Consider the following 20,427-nt stretch of genomic DNA (forward strand, 5'->3'; position numbering starts at 1 on the left):
CCTACTCCCCAAGGAATGAATTAAGGTGATGTTTTTTGTTTTGTTTTTATTAAACTGGATTATTTTTGACTGTCATGAGGGGTCCCACCCTCTCACCCCACCTTCTGACATTGCGCTTTTGGACAGCATTGTTAAAAAGCTGTTTGCTCTACATAAGCAATTCAAGAATTGGACTTTGTATACATTCATTTTCCAGTGTAATTATGCCTTAGTTTGAATGGCAAAAATGACTTTTTATCACTGAGATGGTTTTCTGAATAACTGTTGCTGTTTATTTTGAGAAAATTATCTTCTGCGCTCTAAGGTCAAACGTTTTTGTATTACTTGCAGTATGGAGTTAGTATAGGAACCTTTAGACACAGCCAGGATGGGCTGATGGTGACTACTTAACAGATTACAGAGATACATTTTACCTGCATTTCTTATGTGAGAATCTATTAAAATGGCCTGACATTCTAGAGTTTGTTCTGTGTTCATTATATGGTTATAGGTAGGAACTGGTAACAAAATCAGAACTTGGGAGCTGCTGTAGCCTGGATTGTCTTTAAGATAATTACATTGAAATTTCAGACGGAGATATCTAGTTGATCTGTTGTGCGCTGTTTTGAATGCATCACAGGGAAAAAGATGAGCTTACACACTGTGGCTCCCTTCTATGACTATTGTGGCAGCCACCAGAAAGTGATGTTTCGATCACACTGCTCTTCTTCAGACATGAAGAATGCATCACACCCATATATGTAGTTGTTGGAAACAACAAAGTAGTGTGTGGGCAAGTCATACAATGGTCCCGCAATGATGGTACATAATACAGGCAGATCGTATTTGTCTCCCAGAGAGATCTTTAGGACTGACTATCAACACTGTTACTTGCAAGTGATCAAATTTGTGTATCCAGACATCGCCAACAATAGCAGATCTACAAGCTCACAACGCGTCACGAGACTTGTGAGCTAGTTTATCGGCTATTTCTGGCAATGAAGTATAAATCAGGATTTAGTTTGAGTGTCCTGACTAAGACATCTTTAGAAATCATATCTGAATTGCATTTCACACCACCTAAAAATGGCCAAAAGTCTGAACATAGCCTCGTGGACAGGAGAGGTCTACAATGTACACAGGCAGTGCTGTACACAGAGGCACCAACCATTTCGCTTCTTAAATAATAGACATGACTGCTGAGGTGGCTTTAAATGAAACGGTCTTTATTAAGTAACTTTAATATCAGAAAAATAAAACTCTTAAATTCTCTTTACAGCAAATATATAATATCAGTGCTTTGGCCGCAATAACTTAAAAGGCCGTTACCATAAAATATAGTCTGCTTTTAAATTCCCGACTGAATTTGTAGAATTTATATGCCATAAGACTTCCCCCTACATATACATAACAAAAGTGTAGTAAAATTAGCAAATACTTTAAACTGTTGGTACAGCTTAATATATGTATATATTTATATAGAGATATTTAAGATCTATTTTACAGTATACCATTCTAAATCCTGATCTATACTTTGTTGTGTGCCAGTAACACACCGGAAATAGAAGATCTACAAGCTCAACGTGTCATGCTGTGAAGCGTTGAGACCTTGTAGATTGGCCATTTTCAGTGCACAACTCGCGCATACAACCAAGTCTACATCAGGCTTTAATTTGGTGGCGTACAGACATAACAGGCAGCTTAGATCCTTGGCCTCTTTACAAACAGTTGCAGTGTAACGTTTTACATTGGCGGTACATTATGTAGACATGCTCGTGTTGCACATTCCATTTCCACTATGGTTAAACGGCAGCTAAATCACTTATCAATACTATTATCGTCAATACTGTAAACTACTAACTAGACTACAAGCAAATAGCACTGACACCCTCCTGCAACGCAGCGCTTCTTGGGTTTCCACCTCAACGCTCACTAATTCACTCACTTGATAAAAGTAAGAAATAAAAAAAATCTTATTTGTAAACATTTTAATATATATATATATATATTTATAGTCGTATATATGAAATGTAACAAAATAAAAAATAAAGTTCTGTATATATTTATCAGTCATTAACAGTAATAATATAATCCATACACAAAAATGTCAATAGAGATCCATCTCAAGAAACTGAGGGCCTACAGTGTATTGCATTCCCTCTTGAGAGAGAAAGAGAGACCAACCCTTCTGAGAGCTATGCCTCCCAAATAAAAAGGACGGATAGATGGTTGAAACGTAGGGGGAAAGGCAACCAGGTCCAACACTTTCAATTATTTTACAAGTATTTGAGCCTGGCTGTTCAAAGAAGCATGTGTGTGTGTGTGTGTGTGTGTGTGTGTGTAGGAGGTGGCGCAATGGTTGATCGCAATTAAACTGAATCATTCAAAGAAACAGAAATGCAATTGAAACAATGAGTAAATAGAGCTAAGGAATTACATTACTCCCAAATACTATTTCCACCCTAACTATGGCTGAAACGCTAGAGAGACTGTTATCCGATATCCACACTAGCATCATGCCGCATAGTAAAGCAATAGTATTGGCCTCAAGTAGTGTATACATAGTTCAAGATTATCTAATTCCATTCACTTCCCCTTTAAAATGTTCACCCCTATAAAACAAAGTCTATAGACATTGGTGTTTAAAGCTAGAGTTTGAGATGATTTCCACTATACTGTACCTTTCTTTCCATTTCAGTCAAGAGTGAACAAACATTTTGTAGAAAAAAATAAAAAAATAAAAATGCATCTTGATCAGTCGGTAGTGATCGACTGATCAAGCTATGGGGAGGCTTGTGCTTGATCGGGCACAAAACATTACAAAACAAGCTGAACACACATGAAGGCAACTCAAGTGAGGAGTATAGCTATGCAAGTGTGTACCAATTAAAGGAGCCCGTCCCATCATTGCATTAGCACAGCCTAACAGAACTTGGTGTTATGGCCTATTTCAGGTTTTTCACATCATGTAAGAAGCAATGGGCAGCTTTCATTTGCACCATTGTGTCCCACCTGAATAACACAGAATGCTTACCAGGAGATACACAACATAGTTTCAACAAATTGGTAAGAGGCAAGAGCAGTGACATTCAGGCAAAGTGAGGATGCTACTGGTATAGATAAAATGTCAGTTGCCTAATCTATGGGACTGTGATCCAACTTACCTCAGTGGCACTGACAATGCAAATAATATAAAAAGGTGGAAACATAACACCTCTTTGACAATATGGGATGTTGTCAAAGGGGTGGTAAAGACCTAGCTGGCAGATGACGACACTGCTTGGTTTACTTAAGTATGGATGTGACTGGGACAAACAAAAACACATGCATGTGAAAAAGCAAAGGAAACGGGAATAACCAGTAGTGATGTGCAGGAGTGTTGAGTAATGAAAATAAACTAAAAGTTACATCTCTCAGTGCAATACGTAAAAGTTGTCTGGAAAAATGGAAGGGGGGGGGGGGGGGGGGGCAACAAATATTAAGTAAAAATTAAAAATCTTAAATAACACCAAAAGAGGAAATTCACATGCCTGTAATAAGCTCTTTGATCCATCGTAAAGCAATGGACGAAAGAAAATCTTAGTGCCAGAATGTGTTTAAGAAACTAGAGTTTCTTAAACTAAGCTGAACACATTAAGACAAGTCCCTTGTCACTGTGAGTTCTTTTGAGCATAGGTATGGTTTGGAGCGCTAGTGTTGTCCAGTAAATTACAGGCTTTCCAAAAAGGCCACAGGTTTGCTATAATAAGACATAGTAACATATGTGTGTCCACTGAACCAGTTTTTGTTTGGATTACTCAGAATGGAATTAGGCACAAGTTTACTGTAAACAGATTATTTTTAAGAAGCAACGGAAAGCAACATGGCGGTAGAGAAGTGGTGCAGCATCTTGGTACTGGGAGGAGTTAACCACTTCCTGGTTCTGTTGTTGGAAGTCAAAAGAAAGAGGAATCAATGACGCAATGGGAATTTTCTTTTGGAGTGCAACTAATGTGCAGTAGCAGGATTTAGCCACTTAGTTTGAAAAGCCTCAGTGTGTTTACAAGCATGCCCAACATCGCACTATTAATCAACATACCAAAGAGATCCATTTTTGAATTGTAAACATCATGCTTACAAAAGCACAGATAAAACTTCTCAAACACAAATAGGAAATCTTGGATAAGACAAGTGTACGCGTTGGTATCTGCTTTCCATGGAGGATCATTTGTTGCAGCAAAAATCAGCTACTATCTGGAATACTGTTATGTGTGCTTGTAATCCCCCCCTACATTAAGCACTATTTATGAGAGGCAATGGGGCAGGACCAGAATTTCACATTTGAAAAGAAAGAAAAAGACTAGCAGCAAAAAAAATAAAAAAGTAAATAAAACAAAAACTGTTGAGATATTGAGAGAAAAACATCATAACTGTGCCTGGCCAACTTAAATCTTGATCCAAACGCCAGCTGAACAGTCAAAGGATAAAAATCCATACTTGATCAAAAATAATGAGCAGAGACAGGAAAAATAAATATCCTACCCCACACAATGCTACCAGAGGGTCACTGACCCTCCATTGATCACCAATAGGAAGAAGACTTCACAATTGCAGAGACGTGCGTAGATGGGCTTCACACCCCACCCGCGAACGTACAGAACTTTGAACTTGAACAAAACATAGGGTGAAGATGCACGTAGATGCTGATAATGGGGTCACTTTTGCGATTTCCCCTACTAATAATGTTTTACGTTATGGAAGGAAGTAGTGGGGATGCTGAACCCTCGTCAGATGTTACGGGCATCTTCAGAACAGGTGTTTGGGTTAAAATCATATGTTACGGAGCTGTATAGCCTGTGTGACTGGAGAGAGGCACACAGGGCACACAGCCTCTGATCCCTGGCATATATGTGTGGCACACTCCATGCAGAAGAGGTTGTGCCCACAGGGAACCAAGGCAGCAATCACCTGACTCTCCATACAGTGGATGCAGATCTCCTGTCCTTTCCCCAACGATCCAAGCCCGGGCCGGTAGGGATGGGATGATTCAGGTGGGGAGGAGGAAGAGGCAGTGCTTTCACTGGAAGAAGAGAAGGCAGGGCCGTAGGCTGAGAAAGTGTGGGAGTCTAGGGCCCCGCCTGAGCAGAGAGGCCCCCGTTGAACACGCTGGGCCTGGGGGTGCTCGAGAGCTTCCGTCCCAGGGAAGGTGGGTGAGAGCCGTGGGGTCCCTGGCTGACTGGTCTGGAGAATGTGACGGAATGGGCGTCATTCATTGGACTCTTTTTTTTTTTGTTTTTAAACACACTACATAGAACTGCAGCAAGATGAAAACCTTGTATCTCCGATAAAGTCTACATTTGAAGACCATACGAAAAAAGAAATAGTATTTCTGTTCTCATATGTCATGCATTTTCAAGGCGCTGGAAAGGCCTTATATTAAACATTAACATTAGATCAATGCACAAACCTGGGCTGGGCGGGCATCAAAGGCCTGGATGCCCTGTCGATCCACAAAGGGACTCCAGACCACATGAGGCTGAGGGACTGAGTGTGAGCCCGGGGCAGTGGAGATGGTCAAGGTGTCAAATCCAGAGGAGGACCCTCCCCCTCCCAGACCAACCAGCTCCTCAGATCCTAGCGGGAGAAGGTTGTCACCGAACCAGAAACTTGCACCACTGCCATTCTGTCCATTACTGTTGTTGTTGTTGGCGTTGGCATTGAACGGACAGGTCGGACTGAAATCCGCCATCCGGTTCCCATTCCCGCTGCCGTAGAATGAGTCGGCTGAACTGGACCCACTGCCGAGGGAGCTGGAGCTGTCATTGCGGTAGGTGGAAGACATTCGAACGCTACCATTGATATTGCTGTTGATTCGCTGAGTACCAGTGACGTTCAGTGGCACCGCGCTGCCGCCGGTTGATGGCGCACTCGCCTGAAGCCACGCCCCGTCTGCATGTGCCGCAGAGCTCTCAAAGCTGACATCCTTCCCGTTGAAATGAAAGTCGTTGTCATCTGTACCAGGAACCTCTATGCCACCACAGGTGCCCGTGCGGAGAGCGATGTGTGCCTCGATTTCCTCCCGTGCCCGGTCAACATTCTCTGGCATGCCCGTGACCTCAAACACTGGCTCCTTGTCACGGCTCGGCGTAACGATGTATGTGTGTGTCTGCTGCTGGATGCGTTTGATGGTTGCACCTGAGAGAGATAACCAGGACCCATAGTTATTTAACAGTGCTGAGCAATCAATAGCTGGGTCCACACGGCCAAAATAAAAAGGTGACATCCTAGCCAGGGTATCTGCAGGTATCAGCACTTTAAATTGAAGACTTTTCAATACCACTGTGAGTGAAAATCTAAGTTCTACATCAAAACGAGTCATTGCTAAATGTCAGTTGCAATCCATATCAAGGTTGCCAACTTTCAGGAATTGGTTGGAAGGGAATATGGCTGCAAATATATTGTGTGAAAACATATGTAAATTACCAGGTCATTTGTACTATCCAAGATTAAAGGACAACTTTGTTTTTTTACAACCAATGTTTATGTTTTAGATTGTAATTAAAGTAAATAAAAGATGAGTGTTAATTTTTTTTTTTTTACTGCTTTCTATGGTTTTAGCAATTTTCACAATCTTTTTTACAGTGTTTTCACAGTGGGCGGGGGCATTCTGTCCGGTGGCTAAATATGTATTTTTTTAACACATTAACCCGGCGTTTTCTTTATTATTATTTACAGTAGCTCTTCTAGCCCCCAATAACTCACATCTAGCCATCTCAGACAGCCGGACCTTTTTTATTGTGTAAAAAAGGCATATTTAGCCACCGGACAGAATGCCCCCGCCCACTGTAAAAAATATCGCAAAAAATGCTAAAACTATAGAAAGCAGTAAATGAAAAAAAAATTACACTCATCATTTATTTACTTTAATTACAAGCTAAAATATAAACCTTGGTTGTAAAAAACCAAAGTTGTCCTTTAAGGCTGTTCTGCTTGTATTACCCACTTAGAGATATATATAGAGAGATTTTATATATATATATATATATATATATATATATATATATATATATATACACAATCTAAAATGAGACAAATGCTTTCCTGGTTTTAATGGGTTAACAGTAAATACATAGCAAGCCCAAGCTGTTCATCATCATTTAAGTATAACTGATGATCGACACATTTCAACACAGTGTTGATTTGAGATACACATCTGTCATCTGATTTATCGGTCATCTGATTTTTACAATGGTACTGTCCAAATGGAGGGGTGGCAATTATCTTTTCTAAGCTGTCTTCTCAGAATTAATACCTCATTCCCCCCAAACAGACCCCTGTTTGCTTTTGAATATATATTCATAATTTTCCTTTTATGTATGTACGGTAGCTCTTGAATCAACTGCCTTCACCATCTGTCTCCCCCAAGTCTCCTTCCTTCCTTCTCTCATCTCATCTCATCTCATCCTTTGCTGTCTATAACTGTGGCTGTCCATACGGTTACAATACTCTCAATACTTAAGAAAATCTCTTTGCAAACACAAATACGGCACAACTACACATCAATGAGTGCTGCTGCTTTTTCCATAAACACAATGTACGACAGATTTTAAGAATTGGTCAAAGTTAATTGATTAATCAATTAGAACCTACCTTTTGGACCGACAACCAGTCCCACAACACGATATGGCACCCGTACCTGTAAAGAGTGAATTGTGAGGGAACAAGTTAACATGTGGATAAAATAGAGTAGATATTCCCATTACACAAAATGTAATGATAATACACCAACACTTCCATACTAATGGTATTAGTCAGTCCAGATCCAAATACTAGCCACAATGTTTATATGTAATTATGTACGTATATGCTAATAACTTAATATCATGTCTGCTGACCTGGATCGTTGTCTGACCAGGGAGAGTTGGTGCTCCTGGAAGTCCTGGTGCCCCCACAGAAGATAGAGGGCCAACCTTGTTTCTAGAGGCTCTGATGAGGGAGAAGTGCTCGGCCGCAGATAAGATTTCTCTTTTGGCCATGGCCACATCTTCCTTGCGACCCGTTACAACAAAGACGGGCTGTTCTCCCCGTACAGGCGTCTTGATGTAGGTATTGGTCTTGGCTCGCAGGGCCTTGATCTTACAGCCTGAGATGAGCCAAGAGGGGGAGGAAGGGGTAAGACAATTAACTTGGTTCATTAACCACAGAGTGGATATGTTAATTGTAGGTAGAGATGGGCATGACAGTTGGGTATATCTCTAACACCTAACAAAGTATCCATTTGTATTGTATAGCATTCTTCTCATTCACATTATTGTTAGCAGAAACAGTCAAGTATACACCCCCCCTCACACACGCGTACACTTAGAGAAAAACGGTGGAGGACAGTGTCTGTACATTTCCACAACAAACAAATTCTCCAATTGTACAATGCATTGGTACTCAGCTATCTTAAAATTACATTAAAAATATATTTATTTCAGCTGTGACTGTGAGTCCAACACATCACTACCAGAGCGATTTCCTGTTGTTGTCAACAGAGTGTGTGTGTGTGTGTGTGTGTGTGTGTGTGTGTGCCACTACCCTCCCCCACTGGTCCAAATCCCGACTAAATAATAACACCATTCTCCCAAAGTGCCAAACCGTATCATCACGGAATGCAAAGTTTAGGAAAAAGACGAGAAAGACCTCGGATTTAGAAACGACAGATACAGCTTGAAAAGATGACTTTGCCGTTGGTCATGCAGACTATGATGACAAAGAGCTAACTATAGCCTGTATGGCTGATGTGGCAATGCAATGGTGACCAACATATCTATTCATGTTCTGAAACAAAGCAGACCATGAGCTGCACAGCAGTAATACACATCTAATGACTACTTTCACTGTCAACCAGGGAAGACAAATGTTACTTGACGGGATCAAACTTGAGATGTTCGTTACCGTGAATACAACTTATGCAAAACTTTTTTTTGTGAGGATTGGCGCTGATGACCCACTTTTAGAAACACTGCCAACGTATTTATACAAGAGCTGATCTACAAGCCCACAACGCCGTTGCGACGCCTTGCGAGGTCGTAGATAGTTTATTTTATGAACGTGAAATGATCAATCAAAGCTTGAATAAACTCACCCTGTCTACCCACGATCTCCGCGACGTGTTCGGAGCTCGGCACGGCCACGCACTCCGTGGTGTTGACGCTCTTCCGCCGCATCAGCAGCGACTGCTGCTCCGCCTCGTCGTAGCCCGGGTCTCCGTACACCGAGCCCGGGGCCGGCAGCACCATCATCCCGCCGTGAGGCGGCTGCTGCAGGGCGGTGATCACATCATCCAGGTGGTCGTCGGTGTTGTTGTTGTTGTTGTACAGCAGAATGGTCTCGGGTGCTGGTGGCTCCAGGGCCTGGTGGTGGTGGAGGTGGTGGTGGTGGTGGTGGTGAGCTAGCAGCGTGCTAACTGCACCGTTGTTCCCATTGTTGGAGGAGGAAGAGTCCCCGACTTGTGGATCTTCTTCCTCCAGGGGGTTTTGTTCTTCCGAAGGCGGCCGGTGGTGGTGGTGGTGGTGCAGAGACAGCGGCTTCAGGTCCAGGACTGTCCCCAGAAGACTGTAGTGGGAGCCGGGAGGAGGGAGCGGTTGATGGTGCTGGTGGTGGTGGTGGTGATGGTCTGGTTGTTCTTCCAGGCCTAAGACACCGGTGAACCCACCACCATGCACGGCTAGCGGCGGCGGGACCTCCGACTCCCCCTCATCGGCCTCCAACAGAGACGTGCTGCTAGGCATGGTGGATAGAAAACGTCCCCGACGGGTCTGTCCCCTGTTAGAACGCCGCTTGCAGCTTCAATGCAAATCGATTTAATGCGAATCTCAAGTTTTATTTTGCCAATAAAGCGCCCGCGCCTCCTGTTGCAAATGTGAGGGCTGTGTTGTGTGTCTCCCTCCCTCTTTTGTCTACGGCACTCAGTCTCGTGGTGTTGATTTTCGCGTCAGACATCGTGTTCACGACCGTCACCAAGACTCGCAGACCGCGCATGTTATCGTAAAGGACCCCCAAAATGATATGTATATGGCCGCGGACCCCCATCTCAAAATGTGTTGTTCCAGGGACCCCCAGAAGTAAAGATTTGAGTTACAAATGTCGGCTTTAAAATATATATATATTCCATACTTGCACAAATTTTCACGATTTTTCAAAAAATTGCAGATCCACAAGCTATGAGCTTGTATATCTGCTATTTTTGAATAGCCAAAGTATAAAAGGTTAAAATTATCGTGATGCTATATTAACACATTTTGCTGGGGACCCCCCCCCCCCCCCCCCCCCCCCCCCCAAGGACCCCTGGGGGTCCCCGGACCCCACTTTGAGAACCAATGTTATAGATCAGTGTTTCTCAACCTTTTCAGGCCGTGACCCCCCAATAATAATTAGATTTGAACTGGGGACCCGCCACTTGGGGACCCGTTCACAATCTAAGGATTTTAGGTACAGTATATACAGTATATATACCAATGATTTACACATCTTAAAATTATTTTCAATGTACTGTACTGTAGGCTGTGCGTCCACATGTTGGTACAAATTGTGAACTTAAATGGCCTCTCAAGGATAGTGGCCTCCGACCGCAGTGTTTCTGCATTAGCACTTTTTGATTTAGAATGGGTCATAACTTTGTGACGGCTGATTATTTTCATAAATCCACTTTCTCAGGGATGTGATCAGCACGACACCAAATTGCAGAACATAATGAGGGAAAAGCAAGGGAACAGCTCCCTTCAATAGAAATTACTGTGAGTGTTGTCAAAACAACAACAACAATTTTCAAACCTGAAAGGTTGAAAAGGATTCTTTGAGTTACTTGAGAATTGGTGTCCACATCTTTGGAATGGGACAATATTGAAAGTTGTCATCTTTGAATAATGTTAGCTATTGAAGCTTTATTTGTTGGTCCCCATATCTGTATGGTGTTTACACTTCATTTCCAAATGTGTCAATACTTCTAGCTATTCCACGTTCTAATCTATTCTACATGTTACTATGCCTGAATATTTATCCTGTACATGTGTAATAAAAGGAGCCATTAACTGCCATCATACGGTCTTGCTTCTGTACAAGTTACTATGCACAAGTACGTACATGGAAAGTGCTATAACACTGGACTGGCAATGGTGCTTGCATCATTAATGCCTGCCGTTAATGACATATCCTTCATTACTGTGGTTCCGCTTCAAACCTAAACCTGTGGAAATGCGGGCTGGTTCACTAGAAAGCACCAAGGTTCCAAGAATACAGAATGGAACCGGTGCTAGAACCAAAGTTATCTTATCTTGGTGGAAAAAGCGTGTTGAAATTCTGAACACAACCACTTAATTGCAGACATGGCGAGTTCGCATTCAGTGTCTTGGAATCAATATTCCTTTGCCTTAGCCACACCACCAAACCCATTCCTAAATGTAAGCATTCGATTTTAAAAACTCATATCCTCAACCCCTTGTGTAGTGGTAGTACACCGCCACCTGGTGTCCAAAATAATTTACTAGAATAGCTATTGCAGCAGCAGCACAATAGTACAGTGTCAATTATATACCAATATTAAGCTTTTAACTAACGTAAACATTGTACATGTTGATATTAGTTAAAAGCTGAATATTGGTATATAATTGCTGTTCTTCAAATGTCACTTATTGATAATGACAGTTTAAAAAAACAACAACACATATTTGTTAGGTGACATTATCATGAGTAGATCATGTCTCTATATTTTTGCATATCTCCTAAATAACGTTCTTCCACTAGACAGAAATCATACATTTTGACACTTGCTTTGCCAAAGTTTGAACTGACAAGGAGTACTAAGCAACTAGCTGCGGTGTGGTAAATTGTATCATGGTAAATTCCATCACTAAGGGGCCACTAATGTTTATGCTGCAAGGGCACCCTGGTGCAACTTTCACTGCAAATACAGAGTATGTCTGTGGCCTCAATAATAATTATATTTATAAAGTGACATGTTAAGTTATTGTTTTTAAAAGTTCACACCATCAGAGTGACAAACTCACTTTGGTTAAGGAAAGCAAGGTTCAGAGTCATATCAGCTATCTGGTTTTCTAAAAAACTAAGAAACACTTGTCGACTCAAAATAATTGTCACTGATAAATCAATAAACTCTTAATAACCTTGGTAAGTTTGCTACATAATGTATATGATTACAAAATGCAGACTGCAGGACATGGAATCTTTGCCCAAGTTGTTCTGCAAACAGCTTCAATCTCCACTGGGACCTGAAGGACATCTCTTAGTTAAAAATTCAAACTGAACTCCTGAGCTGCAATTAGAAGTTTTACATTATTCTGTGAAACAATGAGGACTGTGAACTTATCAAGGAAATGAGAATTAAACAATTTGTCAGCCTCCACAAAGGTAGATTAAATAGTTTTATGAAAATCAAAGACACAACTGAAATATAAGTATATACAGGGTACATTTATTTACATAATACAATACAATAATACAATACAATAATCATTAAAGTTTGATTGATTGAAAAATACCTATTTCTAACTATTTACAATTATGTACAAATGTTGTGCAGTTCTTTTGCTATGTACAGCATGTTCAGAGTGTCTTTGCAGTTGAATGACTGTATATAGGCACAGACTTCTGGGGGGATGATCCTCTTTGGCTGGTGTCTTCCCAGGGAGCCATAACCCTCATCATCCTGAAAGAGCTGGTCTAGGTCTGTGTGGGGGGGGGGGGACTTCACCGGGAAATCGACCTGGAATTTACAGAATATTGTTAAGCATTATTTAATATTTATCTCAGATCAACTTAATATAAAACCATATTTATTTTAATATAGCAGGTATTTAAAAAGATATGGTTACAAAAATTACCTCAAATTCAGAGTCATCCAGGTAGTCGATTTGTTGGGTGGAAGATTTCACCTGGTCTAGGTCTGTGTAGGGGGTGGAGGTGGAGGACTTCACCTGGAAATCGACCTGGAAATTAAACAGAATATTGTTATTATTATTTTTTTTTTATCTCAGATTAACTTAATTTAAGACCATATTTCCTTTAATATAGTGTAGAGCAGGTGGTTAAAAAGTAAAAATACACGTGAATTCATATTTACTGATTATACTATGTGATACTGTACATCTACTGTTGCACTTGTTACGTCACTCTTGATAACAGTCTAATTAACTCATTTACATCAGCTAAATGTCTACAGCGTTATGTTGACATGTTAATTAATACTAGATTTTTTTTTAACACTAGTATAGTGTTAAAGGTAGGGTAAGTGATTTGTATTGGTTAAAATAAGTGTTAAATAGCTCTATATTCTGATAGTACTCATTGCTATAGAGTGTTTGTTCAGTAACAGGAGTCTCCTTGTCTCTCCACCTCTTTATTAAACAGACAATGCATTTTCGTTTCAGTTTCAGTTTCATTTCCAATTTTATCCAACCAGGGCAGATAACTCAATCAGGATACAGATTAAACAAGTGAAATTGGAAGTGATGACACTAAGATATGAGCAGATAAAATTGGAACTGGAACACTATACAAAATATAGCTGCAAGCAGCGATAATACGGGGCCAGGAGAGAGAAAGAGAAATGATAATTCCTTTAACAGGTCAGTTCATGAAAGTCCTTTCGGTCTTGTTTCCAATGAGGGCCTGTGAACATTTGCTGACCTGGCCTGGAATCGTACCTGGGTCAACCAGAGCCTCTGGCTCACTTGGCGGGCTCACTAACCACTCAGCTATGGCCGACCCTGAGAGAGAGAGAGAGAGAGAGAGAGAGAGAGAGAGAGAGAGAGAGAGAGAGAGAGAGAGAGAGAGAGAGAGAGAGAGAGAGAGAGAGAGAGAGAGAGAGAGAGAGAGAGAGAGAGAGAGAGAGAGAGAGAGAGAGACGGAATAGATTGAAGATAGAAACGGAATAGATTGAAGAGACAGAGAGAGAGACATGGAAACGGAATAGATTGAAGATAGAAACGGAATAGATTGAAGAGAGAGAGAGAGCCATGGAAACGGAATAGATTGAGTCATGTTTTTTGCAATTCAACTTAAATGAGTCTGCATCAAGTGAGGCTTGAACCGGAAACCTTGCGATCGTGAGGCACTCTTAGGTAGCTGCAACACTACCTATAGTGCTATAGCTTTGTCTAGGCTGATATTGTCTGTTGAGGATCACAAACTCTTGCCTTCTGTCATGACCCAAGCCCCTGTTTCACTAACACAAAGATCACTCGTTCACAAACCATTTACCAATGAAGAAATTGTACATCTCCTCAGAACCAAAACTAGTGAAAGTAGCCGATCTACAAGCTCACAAACCATTAAAAGTTGTCAGATTGTACATCGGCTATTTTCACAATGAAGTATGTTATACATTGAAAAAACATACTCTCATTGCTATCTGAAAAGTTGTGAGATTGTAGATCAGCTATTTTCACAATGAAGTATGTAAAAAACACTCAATTAAGTATTTCATGTTATCTTTAACAATTGCAGATGTATTCATTGATAGTCATGTTGTGTGAAATGCAACTTAGATGAAGTCTGCACCAAGTGAGGCTTGAACTGGTGACCTTCAGGTTGTGGGGCACACATTTAAGCGAGAAGCCACCAACAGACAAGAACCTGTGAAAGGAGATCACACATATGATACAGTTTCACGCAAATAGCTGAAAAATCCTGGGTTTAAGTGTTTTTCAAACTGCTCAAGATTGCGGACAATATAAGGGCGGTGCTTACTGGTTAACGTGATAGATGTGTTCCTCATTAGTCAAGGCACATGTGTAAGCAGGTCTAATGGCTGTCGGCCAAACGAGGCATGACTTTTGCCTGTTTAAAGTTTCAATTTTCAAAAAATTGCTATAGCGCCCCCGTTTGACCAATTGGAGTAAGATTGGTTTCAGTGATATTTGGAATGGCCCTTTACATTTCTGCAAAGTTTCAAAGAATGGTAAGTCTGCATGTATGTGTTAGGGGCAGATGAATAATTGTCATAAAACTGCAATATTCATTGGCTCATTAAAGCTTCATTTTTTCACTTATGGAAGATATTTTGCAAACGTTTTTTGGTATAGGTCCAAAGTTCATGTGTACAAAGTTTCGTGCAGATTACTCAAAAATCCCAGGAGGAGATAGGTTTTAACTGTTTTTCATATAATTCGAAATGGTGGGAGATCTAAGGGTCAGAGGTCAAAAGTCAGAGTGTGAAAGTTGTTCATCATGAGGAGACGCATGTGTGTATTGAAGTTTTATGGCTGTAGGTAAAACAGGGCATGAGTTGTACCTGTTCAAAGTTGGCATTTTCAACTGAGTGCTATAGCGCCACCTTTTGAGGAAAGATTGTGAGATTTATTTTTTGATCGTTTTTCATGACCATCTATCATATGGCCGAGTTTCATAAAAAGCGTATGCACGGTTCAGCCAGAACTGGCAAAAACGGCAGAAGAAGAAGAAGAAGAAATGGAAATATAGCTGCAAGCAGCAATGAGCGGTTTCGAGAATAATGGCAGACTGGCAGACTGTGACAGAGTGGCAGACTGGCAGACTGGCAGACTTTGACAGAGTGGCAGACTGGCAGACTGTGACAGAGTGGCAGACTGGCAGACTGGCAGACTGTGACAGACTGTGGCAGACTGGCAGACTGGCAGACAGACAGACTGTGGCAGACTGGCAGACTGGCAGACAGTGACAGAGTGGCAGACAGACAAACAGACAGACTGTGACAGAGTGGCAGACTGGCAGACTGTGACAGACTGGCAGACTGGCAGACTGTGACAGAGTGGCAGACAGACAAACAGACAGACTGTGACAGAGTGGCAGACTGGCAGACTGGCAGACAGACAGACAGTGACAGAGTGGCAGACTGGCAGACAGACAGACTGTGGCAGACTGGCAGACTGGCAGACAGACAGACAGTGACAGAGTGGCAGACTGGCAGACAGACAGACAGACAGTGACAGAGTGGCAGACTGGCAGACAGACAGACAGTGACAGAGTGGCAGACTGGCAGACAGACAGACTGTGACAGAGTGACAGAGTGGCAGACTGGCAGACTGGCAGACAGACAGACAGACAGACAGTGACAGAGTGGCAGACTGGCAGACAGACAGACAGTGACAGAGTGGCAGACTGGCAGACAGACAGACAGTGACAGAGAGAGAGAGAGAGAGAGAGAGGGAGAGGGAGAGGGAGAGGGAGAGGGAGAGGGAGAGAGAGAGAGAAGGGGAGAGAGAGAGAGAGAGAGAGAGAGAGAGAGAGAGAGAGAGAAAAGAAAGAGAGAGAGAGAGAGAGAGAGAGAGAGGGAGAGAGAGAGAGAGGCAGTGAGAAAGAGAGGCAGTAAGAGAGAGAGCGAGAGAGAAGAAGTGAACATGCATTAATTAACAAAGTCATGATTTTTGTTCAGTAAATTATATTTGGACCGGTTAAATTGAGGTTTGAACCAGGGACCTATAGACTTGTGGGTAGACAGTGTAAAGGATAAGGATAATTCCAGGTCCGTTCATGAAAGTCCTTGCGGTCTTGTTTCCAATGAGGGCCTGTGAGCAATTAGGGGTTAAGAGTCTTGCTCAGGGACAAATTTCATTTCATCGACACATTTGCTGGCCTGGCCTGGAATCGTACCTGGGGCAACCAGGGCCTCTGGCTCCCTAGGTGGGCTCACTAACCACTCAGCTATGGCCACAGTACAGACTGAGCCATTGGATAGACAGAATTGGATTTCATATGTGGTAAGTTATCATACAGCATGGGTTGCTTATTATATACATACAAGCTCATAACGCGTCACATTGTAGATCGGCTGTATGTGGTTACTGTAGGTGTTGTATTAATAATTACATCTGCAAAGTAACAAGTAACTAAAGCTGTCATCTGCTGTAATTGCAGTAGAGTAGAGTAGTAAAGTAAAAGTACCTAAAAATTGTACTGTGCATGTGGCAGGTGTGATTGGTGATGAGTGAGAGGGGTGGATCCAATCCATGGGAATAGGGGGAATTCCAAATGATGATCACCTCAACGCATTGTTGGAGACAGGGATCGAACCAGCGACCTATGGATTCACAGGCTGCCTCTCTTCTCATTGAGCTAAAGCTGGGGAACAATAGCCTGGGACGGGGGGGGAAGAAGGGGAAAAAAAGGGAAGGAGGGGGAAGGAGAAGCTGTGGGGGAGGAGGAAGGGGGAGCTGTGGATCGAAAGGTCACCAGTTCGATTCCCGACCGGAACATCTCTCTAACCCAAAGTCTTACCATATTTGAAAAGTCTTTCAAATATAATTTCATTAGTGACACAGTCAGTGTCTTATTGAGAATGCCATACAGCCAAGGAGTAATATTTTGCATTGTTAAATACTTGAACTGTAGTGATATTTTAACTGTGATTAACAGAGCTGAAATATTATGGCCTGATCTATATGAAGTGTGTGTATATATATATATATATATATCACATAATTATGGACTGAATTATTGCATATTTACTGTATATATATATATAAAAATAAAACTATAGATATATATATATATATATAAATGATATGCATATATACACACTATTATAATTATGGACTGAGTTATATGCAGTGCAGCCATACATCTCTCTATCTAAATATATATATTTATGGTTTGTGCATTTAACCTTTGTATGCCTTTTTGTGTAAACAAATCAATTGCCTTCTATGCATGGCTGATGTTTGCATGCAATGTAGAACTGTCTCATCATCTGTTTGAATTTACAAAAAGCTAAACTTTGCTTGACTGCTATTTGTACCGGTATATTTAGTAGAAAAAGTCAAAAGTATAGCTCTAGAAATAAAGTGCAGATTTATTGCAAAATATACACATCTTAGAAATACATGAATGAAATAATGATACAAAATACAATTAACAAATAATGTGCTAGCAAACTCTGCTTTATTGGACAAAAGGGCAAGGTTTCAGCTCAATTGGAGCCCCATTGAAGTCTTTCATAAAATTAAAGTAAAAAAAATATTAAAAAAAAAACGTAAAGCTAGAATGACAACATGATTGTTTTAGGGTATTATAGTAGTAATGTATCATGAGGCTGTTCTTTGAGGAAGAGGAAACCCAAATGCACTGCACGGTGCTGCACGTAACAGTTAATACAAATTCTGAATGGAATCTGCAGCTTCCATCGCGGCAGTCAGCAGAGTAGCCCTGAAACATGACTGTCATGGCGCTACTTGTTCCTGTTTTTTTTGAAGATTTTACATTTACAACCAGCACATCTACATAAACGTTCAAATTTCAAATATAAACTGCTAAGCCCCCGGCCACGGATGTTACAAGTTAAAGCGCATGGGTTTAAATACCCGTATCTTCCGTATTATTCAATAAAAAGCTTTTTAATCCGATCACCGGCCATTTTCTTCGGATTTTCTCCAATGTCAACTACGCGCCCCTATCGGTTGGGAGGTGTATTGCACCCTGATACATTATTAAAAATATAGAAAATGGCGGCGATCGGATTATAAAGCTTTTTATTGAACAATACAATATTGATACAATAACATACGGGTATTTAGACCCATGCGCTTTAACTTGTAACATCCGTGGCCGGGGGGGGGTCAGCACTTTATATTTGATATGAAAGTTTATGTAGACGTGCTGGTTGTAAATGTAAAACTTTCAAAAAACAGGATCAAGTAGCGCCATGACGCTTGTGACAGACGATCGTCATGCATTGTGAACCATGGCTACTCAGGGAGTTGCTATTTTTAGGGCTGAAGTAGTTAGTCGTTTCGTAGTAAATAAGGTAGGAGACCAGCGGTGGTGGAAAGTAACTAAGTACATTTACTCAAGTACCGTAATTAGGTATAGTTGTGAGGTATTTTTTACTTTAGTGGAGTATTTCCAATTTACTTTTACTTCTACTCCACTACATCTGATCTCAGAGGCAAATATTGTACTTTTACTTCACCACAATTTTTTGCTAAGTTACTAGTTACTTTGTAGATTTTTATTATTATTATTATTATTACTACAACATGACGTACAGTAACCACTTCAGCCCTTACATTTCGGCCATTTAAAAATAGCAGATCCACAAGCTCACAGTGAGCTTGTAGATCTGCTATTTTCAAAACATTTTTATATATTTTATACATTTGAAAACGTGTGAAATGGGACAGTCTGCATGAGTACTTTCTGCGTTTGGTACTTTCTGAATTCCGGACTTTAACTTGTAACAGAGAGTGTTTCTACATTGCTTAGGCTATTATTGATACTTTTACTTAAGTAAAACCAGTACTTTTCCTGCACTGCAGACTAGTAGAAGGTTAAATAGAGAGAACATTGCCAGGAGCTTAACTTTATAGTGAGGATATAAACGTTCCAAAAGTTATTTCACATCACAGCGCAGCATCTGAAAGCAGAGTTCAGCAGCAGCCTAATCACCGCACCTGCGCATTATAAAAAAAGGAAAGAGAAGCTGGACGGAACGCTCGCTGGTTGGTTGCAGTAAACGAATCAGGTGTCTCCAAATGCTTTATGTCCAACTCCATCTTTTCCCCACCCAGTTGGAATCGAGCATTTCCATCAAATGGAAATGAGGAGGCGTGATTTGAAGAAAGCAGTCAATGAGAGTGTAGCTTTCCCATCTTTTGGGGGATTTAGGAAATGCTGAAACGTGATTGCACGTCAGGTATCCAGACTATCCCTCTCCCGGCACCGCTAGAGATATGGCCTCCCTGATGGTGTCTGTTGACACTCTCACACTCTACTGGTGGAGCTATTGAATCGACAGCATCAGATAGTGAGAAAGGAGAATCCAACAACACAAAACAAAAGGGCAAATGAATTACGTCATACATTGAAAATAACTACTTTCAAGTATGCATTTCTCGTTATCTTTAACAATTGCACATGCATTGATACAGTCATGTTGTGTGCAATGCAATTGAGTTGAGGTCTGCATGAGGTGAGATTTGAACCAGCGACCCTGTGGTATCAAGGCAGATGATTAAGCCATTGGGCCAACAGACCCAAACTGGTGAAAAAGGAGTTCACACACATGACACACTTTCACGCAAATTGCTCAGAAATGCTGGAGTTAAATGTTTTTCAAACTGCTCAAAATTGCAGACAATCTAAGGGCGGAGCTTACTGGTCAAAGTGATAGATATGTTCCTCATTGATACAGTCATGTTGTGTGCAATGCAATTATAATGAAGTCTACCTGAGGTGGGATTCGAACCAGCAACCCTGTGGTTTCAAGGCAGATGATTAAGCTATCAAGCTATTGAACCTACACACCTGAACTAGTGAAAAGGGAGTTCAAACACATGACACACTTTCACGCAAATTGCTCAGAAATCCTGGATTTAAATGTTTTTCAAACTGCTCAAAATTGCAGACAATCTAAGGGCAGAGCTTACTGGTCAAAGTGATACATGTGTTCCTCATGAGTCAAGGCACATGTGTAAGCAGGTTTAACGGCTGTCG

The 20,427-nt window shown here is 41.2% G+C and overlaps 1 protein-coding gene across 2 annotated transcripts; it reads right to left on the reverse strand.

Moving 5' to 3' along the window:
* Positions 1-1,190: 1,190 nt before the first annotated feature.
* On the reverse strand, positions 1,191-9,869 carry LOC311044495 (RNA-binding protein MEX3B-like). 2 transcript variants are annotated; one of them, XM_084056133.1, is made up of 5 exons: positions 9,089-9,869; positions 7,854-8,101; positions 7,609-7,654; positions 5,426-6,153; positions 1,191-3,901 (listed from the first exon to the last, which is right to left on the reverse strand). In XM_084056133.1, the coding sequence occupies exons 1-5, from the start codon at positions 9,732-9,734 to the stop codon at positions 3,800-3,802; spliced, it is 1,770 nt and encodes a 589-aa protein (XP_083912259.1). In that variant the 5' UTR covers positions 9,735-9,869; the 3' UTR covers positions 1,191-3,799. The 2 variants fall into 2 exon arrangements, with proteins under 2 accessions (XP_083912259.1, XP_083912258.1); XM_084056132.1 differs by having other exon boundaries at positions 1,191-5,199.
* Positions 9,870-20,427: the final 10,558 nt, after the last annotated feature.

This window comes from Gymnoscopelus microlampas, assembly GCF_963454915.1.
Source record: "Gymnoscopelus microlampas genome assembly, chromosome: 4".
Taxonomy (NCBI): domain Eukaryota; kingdom Metazoa; phylum Chordata; class Actinopteri; order Myctophiformes; family Myctophidae; genus Gymnoscopelus; species Gymnoscopelus microlampas.